Raw genomic sequence first — 6,938 nt, forward strand, 5'->3', positions numbered from 1 at the left:
ATCTTTCAATGCATTTTTACACTCTTAAGAGAATAAAATGTGGCTGTTCTGGGTAGGGAGCTGTCTTTCATCACCAAAGGATGATCAAAGGCTTCAATACTCTCTAAAAATGTTGTGAACAACTACCTGGCTCTAGGAAGCCCTCTCTAACACTTCTGCAGTACTCCTAAAAGTGAAGAAATTGTGCACAAAAATTAAAACTGTCTAAAATAACGTGCATTTCTGTAAATTCACAGATAGCTGTGCACTTCAGTAACCTAGCACCTTGCCTGGTAGGGAAAGGCAGCTGTCTCTGATCAACTTTAGATTGATCTGCTGCAGTTGTGTAGGGGGCTTGTTGTTCCTGATACAGAGGTTTGTTGCCTTTTGTCCAGCATGGTCTCATCTTAAAGTGTGCATGGCTAATAGAAATGTGTAACCTCCAAGTGCTAAAGATAAAGGTAGATGAAAATCACGGACAGATTCGGGTGGTTGCTAACCTGGAGAGGATTGGATATTTCTTACTGAACCGTTTCTTTTTTCCTTTTTTTTCGTAGGAGACGTTGATCCAGCAGCAAGTGTCATTTCATTAGGTCCTGTATCTCTGATGTTGTGGATAGTGGAGTCCTCCAGCAATTAAATGAGAGCAGTGGACACATCTCAGCATGTCAGCCTAGAGCGTTCAGAACCGAAACCTGGGACAGGCTGGGGCCGTGGGGCAGAAACAGCAGCCTCCTCTCTTCCCCCCCAAAACCCGCACAGAACAAGTGGAAGCTTCCAGTCATGGCCTGCCAAAAAAAAACACAAAACACAAAGCTTTTTGTAACGGGAACCATGTGAGGGTTAATCTTCTCATACGAGCAGAAGCAAACGAATGAGATGGTTAACTTGACCGGGGAGCAGCTCAGAGGAAACAAGAGATCAACCTGAAATTCAGACGGATTCCACGGGAGTGGAAAAGGTCTTGGTGGCGCCCAGTAAGTGGGAAAGCAAAGCTGCACGCTTGGTGCGAGCTGCGTTATCTCCGGGTCGAGCACTTGGCGTCGGAAGGGTGTTCGTTGGGGGCTGCGAATCTACAGTAGGAAAACGTAGAGCAAACGGTGAAACGGGAAAGAAAACCCTGACACGTGGGAGAACGTCTCAGCCATCAGATGCTCCTCCCGACCTGCTGGTGAAGGAGTAGCCTTCTGCTGCCAGACAAGCGAGAAAGAAGGGGTTGGGGAGCGGGAAGGGGTGATAAAAAACACAAAACTTTAGAGCCAAGGAGGTAAAATGTCTGTTAAGGTTTAAAATAGAATGTGAAGTGGATTAACACAGGGTGTTGACTCATACTGCTTGGAACAGCCTGACACCAGCCTAAGGACAGGGATATAGTTGAGCCCATTGTATGTATCATTGAAAACCAAAACGTGCCAGTCAGCATAACAGGGGGATGTCAAGGAGCGGATCCAAATATTTTGTTGATCTTCATGGGTTGATAAGCCTCTGTGTCTATTGAAACAAACAAAAGTTTAAAAAAAAAAATAAATACATCTGGAAACAAGTAGAATTTTTATTTTTTTCTAAGTAGAAATGAGGTTTCTTGGTCTGTTTCTGACAATCTGTTATTTATTAGCATAGATTTTTGTTTGCTTTCAGGTAGAAGTAGTTAATTCAGTTAAGGAGCTCATCTGTATGTTACTAATTCTTTTTTTTTCTAGCTCTTTTAAAATTCTTTTTACCACTGTTTTTTGGTTTCTGCATGTAGGAAGAGAGACTTGTAAAATTGTAACATTTCATACAGAAATGCCGCCCGATCTTCACCAGCTTCAGAAATCTGACCTTTGCCAATGCTGCAATAAAGTGTTGTAATTTAGAATTGGTGTCCGACTCGTTACGTTGCCTTTGTTCTTCTAAAATAATGCTTTGAGGAGTTCATGGTGTATCTCGGGGCTGTACCTCAGGCCGTACTTTATACAGGTATTTCAGCAGTTGACGCTGTACCAAAGCAAGAGGATTCCTGCCTCGAAAAGCACTCCTGAAACAGATTTGCCTGCTTGGTAAGGAAACAGACTTCTTGCTTGGTAAGAGCTGCGGGACTTTCTTGCTGGGTAGCAAGAAGCTGTGAAACTGAGGTCTTCTGTAACATAACTTCTGTTGTCATACGCAGACGGCGGCTTTGAAAGAGATGGCTCCACTGCTGGCTCACCTACAGCAGCCAGTTGTTGCCCTCTTGGGGTCCTGCAGCTCCACGGTGAACCAGAGCAGAAGACTGACCCATGTTAGATCAAGGTGCTGTTGGGATTGTGAGGTAGGTGAGTTCTCTCTTGGCTTCTTGCATCGCTTCTCAGTCCGTGGGCTAGCCCCTGACAGGGTGAAATGCTGGTGGACCATACGTGGACTGACACGAGGGAAGCAGAACTCCCTTTGGTGGTAAATTCATTTGAAGTGTTGGTGAAATTGTGCACTGATGGCGTTTGTTGCCATCACCTGACGGGTCTAAAATAAAGACAGCATCTTCGGTTTTGCCTAGTTATGCTGTTAGCTCAGTGAGTTTTAAAACACATAAGGTTCCTGATGATGCTTTGGAGAGAAGAATTCAAGGTTTTGAAAATACACCTACTTAAATGGTCTTTAATCATGGAATTGAGCAGTTAAAGTAGGGAAAAAACTAATTGTCAGAGCAATTTTAGGTCTCCTCCTTTGCCTGCATGTGCTGTAACAGCATTTGGGGATGGGGAAGCACTGGAATGGTCTGTGCACAATTTCCCTGAGGACCTGGCTGGACAGCATAATGGGATGCCATTACACAGCTTCCAGTTTGTGGAACATCACCTGAAGTTTAATTTAGAGCATCCCACACAGATGTGTTTCTCTAGATTTCTGCCAGGTTTAGATCTCATTTGCTAAGCAGGCAGGTATTCTGAATATGCACAGTCACCTCCAAAAAATCCTTTCAAAAGTGTCTCCAGCTACTGTTGTCTCTGCACTCAGAGAAAGTAACTTCCACATTGTAGCTGTGGGAAGTGAAGTGCCCCACAGGGAGAAGTACTTTGCAGGGAGATGGAGTCTTGGTTTCAATTTTGGTGTAAGAACAGCATGTGGAACTATTTTCATACCATTTTTTTGCACTTCCATTTGTGCATTTACTAACCACGTTTATAACTGAGCAATATGACCATAGAAAGATTTCCCCAATGGATAATTTCCACTTCTTTGATGTAGGATGCCTACCAGTTCCTAATAGTAAACTCAGCTTCTTGTCTTGGATTCTTTGGACTGATGGCAACATTTTTTAAAACAACTTGCTGACAACAGCGTGAGGTCAGCTGGAGGTTTCCTTGACTTCAGGCTGAAATGAAGTAAAACAAAAGCATCTCAGTGAAACCTTTTGTAAATGAATTTCGGAATAAATTCTTTTGTAGTTCTTGGGGAAAAAAATCTCCCTTTGATTGTTTCACTTGCAATGATTTCAGTGTTGAACTTGTTCTCATAGGGTGCAAGGATGTTCAGATGTTGTTTGTTGTTTGCTTTCCAGTTTCCTGGCCCTCCACCAGGCTGGCTTCCTGCTGCTTGAGAAAGTTTGGCTCCCAGGTTCACGTGCAGGCTGTTGCTGCAGGGTTTGTAAGGCTGCCTTTAACTCTACACCATTAGAAGGGTTTGTCTTCCTTGGTCTGCCTTTCCAGGTTATCTGATCACCACGGTCAGGTGTGCAGTCTGGTTTTGGTATGGGATCAGGGGAGTAACCTGTACCAGTAACCTGCTCAAGTTGTGCCCCAAACCAAGCCCAGAAAAGCGGGTTTGTATCTGCGGCTCGTGATGCTGGAGCTGTGTGACTCCCAGCATGAGGCAAGGCACCGACTGCTTTTTGTTAGATTATGGCATAGAGCAGGACCTGTCAGCATGGGGAATGGAAAAAGCAAGTTGCTCCAACCATTAGGTAATGGGGATCGAAGATGCTCCTCAGCAAGCAATGCTGAGGTCTGCTCGGAGGGGCCTGCAGAATGCAGTTACTCAGAATAATTTCTGAGTACCTTAATAGCGAATTTCTGAGTATTTTAATAGTGTTTTCAGTAAGGTCATGTCTAATACAATCGATCCTCTCTTGCTACAGCACGGTGACCTCCAGGGGCTCCACAATGTCACCAAGGACTCAGTGACAAATTCTCACCCCGGCGTTGCGTGACGGGGGCAAAGACGTTCCCCTGGGAGTGCTCCTTGAGGGACGCTGGCTGCGGGCGTCCCCATGAAGAGGATTTCTAAGCAAGCATCCCTTAACCTGCACGGAGGTAGCTGAACGCAGAGCACTTTCCCATCCGGGAAAGCACACGTAGATGAGCGAGAAATTGTTTCCCGTCCTTGATTGCGTAAGGGATTTCTCCGCTATCTTATCTGTCTCCGGAAAGAATTTGGAAAGAATTTAGGTCCGGGCATTTGAAGCTGAGGCTTCACCGTGGTCAGGCTTGTTGAGCTGGCGTGCTGACAAGCAGAAAATGTGCTGCATGATTTATGGCACGCTGGCTCAAAGCCTATTTGAGCCGTGGTGCTGTGTTACTCCTGGCTCCTGAGTGGAGCCAAAATCTGCAAGTGCAAGGTTTTCTTGGGAGCATAACTGTGGGCAGCACCTTGAGCCTCAGCTGGTGGTGTCTGCCCCCTTTTTCTACCTTTCAATGAAATAATGTGTTAAAAATGGTATGAATCCTTTTTGGTGCATTGCTGGGTTTTCAGACTTGCTACAATTTTATTAACTGTGCAGTCATTCCAGGTAAGCAGTCAGTTCTGTTTGCCATGTAAAGGGAATTACTGCATGAGAAGCATTTGTGCACGTACACCGATGCACACAAGGTGACTTGATCTATAGGAAGGCTTAGAAAACCAGTCCTGCCTTGCGAAGACAGCCTGCTTTGCTGGAGTTTCCAGGTTTTTTCATTGCACTTGGCCCCTTCCTTGAAGCAGCAGCCCTGAACTTGGCAGCAACCCCCCTGGGAGTTGCAAGGAGCAGCTGCTTTAGGCTCTGGCAACTTGCTGGGACAGTGTTCAGATGGGAGCGCATCTGCCTTGAGGAAACGTGGTGCTGGTGACCAAACACTGATCTCCCTGCTTGTTTCTGAATACAGACTCCGCATGCTGGTGGTGTGGCGTTTCCCAGCCCTCCTGCCTGCCTGGCATGGGCACAGGGGCCCGATGTATCCAAAAATATAAATAAGTGAAAAAATTGGCCAAGGGGCTTGCTGATCCCTCACTATTGCCCACCAGAGGTGGCACTGTGGCCTCAAGACTCCACCTCCCAGCCAGGTAAGTGAAAATTTCCAAAATAAACACACTGCCACCACCACCACCTGCCTGCTATTGCCCTCAGGAAAGAAAGACTTGGTCGTTTTGCCTTTTCTTTTGAGCTCCAGAAGGTGTTTTTTCCCCAGTGATGTTTTTTCTCCCCTCCCATGCCCTTCTCCCTGCTGAAGACGTTGGGCCCAGGTGGCGCTTCGCTGCTGCGCCTCACCCCCAGCTATAAATAGGGCTTTCTAACCACGGCTAAGTGGTTCCAGGCGGGCTGCGAATAGGAAACTATTTGGGCAAGAATCAAAGGAGTGCGTCAATGTCAAAACATTTACTTGTATTGTTTGAATTATAAACTCCGCTTTCAAGTTGTTATTGCTGGGGTGTGAGCGGGACACTAAAACGCGGTGTTCGTGGCCCTCGTTGGAAGAACAAACACTGGTTTGTTAAAGACTCCTTCCTTCCTTCCTTTCTCCCTTCCTTCCCTACATTTCCTGGATCCGAGCTCTCAGGCAAGTAAAAACCAACAAAAAGGTTGTAAAACTTAAAAAGGAGGAGACTTAGGCTTTACGAACATTTATTTATTCTTTGGTATTTGCCTGTCAAAGCGTGTGGGGAAAAGGGGAACCACTTTTTTTTTTCTTCTGGAGGTGATGGTTGGCAGCCCAGGAGCTTGAGAACTTTGTTGTGCTTTTCCCTTAACTTTCTGCAGTGTTTTTGGTAGCACCTCAGGGCTGCTGTGGTAAAGTCTCCCCTGCTGCACTCCTGTGCCTGCATTTCACAGTGGCCGTGCTCTCGACGTGGGAGCGGGGACGTTCGATGGGATGCGCCGGGCACACAGCGCCCAGTGCCTGGGCTTGAACGCACCAGAAAAATCACGTTGCAAATAAAAATGAAACCTAATCAGGCGCACTAAATCCATTTAGGAAGGCAGGAAATGTTCCCTAGTAATGAAGTCTGTCTGGGTCGTGAAGCTTTAAGCCCCTGGTGATTCTCTACCCCTGCGCTGCTTTGTGTGGTGGAAATAGAGGCGCGGTGACAGCCGCTTCCTAATAGAGGTTTAAATATGAAAAATAATCCCCCTGCTGCTGCCTACCGGCTTGTATGAATGCTGCTTTCCTTTTGGTGTCATTCCAGGCCCTGGGCATCAGTACAAGGGAGTCGGAGCTTTGTTAGTCAGTCTGAACAACTCCTCGCACACCTGAGGCCATCTAAAGGGGGCTGCGGGGCACTCAGAGAGGAACAGGGACTTGGGGTTAGTGCATGAGCGTTACTGAGGGAGCTTCTGCCAAAGTTATGGGAAAAATAAATACAGCAGGGGTGTTGGTGTGACCTCCCGGGCACTCTGAGGGCAGTGACTTGCACAGGAAGGTGCGGGGGGTGATGCTGGAGCACTGCACTGGTCACTGTCAGGAATTAGTGCCCTGTGCGTCCGTAACAGCTGGGGGCTGTGAGGCTGATGTGTCTTCACTGACTGCCACAACCTCCAAAGAGGATTTTGTCTTCATTTTGCTGGTTGCAAGCAGCAGGAGGTAGTTGTGACCCAGTGGGCAACCTGCAGGCTGCAAGGTAAGGGCTGGCCCTACAAACAAAACCGATTTTTCCTTCCACCTCCCGTGAAGTCTGGATCACAGCCGAGCATCCAGGGGAGGTGTCAGGGATGCAGCAGCAGCTCTTTGAGCAAGGCATTGCCTCATGTGGGA

The 6,938-nt window shown here is 47.0% G+C and overlaps 1 protein-coding gene across 2 annotated transcripts in view; it reads left to right on the top strand.

The window, feature by feature from the left end:
* Positions 1 to 1,841, top strand: part of UPF2 (UPF2 regulator of nonsense mediated mRNA decay) — a gene marked incomplete at its 3' end in the record, with an annotated part of 61,993 nt that extends 60,152 nt beyond the window's left edge. For both annotated transcript variants that reach the window (XM_084306538.1, XM_084306536.1), the window contains one exon: positions 537 to 1,841. In XM_084306538.1, coding sequence (XP_084162664.1) covers positions 537 to 546 — 10 coding nt within the window. The remainder of the gene's footprint in view (positions 1 to 536) is intronic.
* Positions 1,842 to 6,938: the final 5,097 nt, after the last annotated feature.

The sequence above is a fragment of the Netta rufina genome, assembly GCF_964035555.1.
Source record: "Netta rufina genome assembly, chromosome: 1".
Classification (NCBI taxonomy): Eukaryota; Metazoa; Chordata; class Aves; order Anseriformes; family Anatidae; genus Netta; species Netta rufina.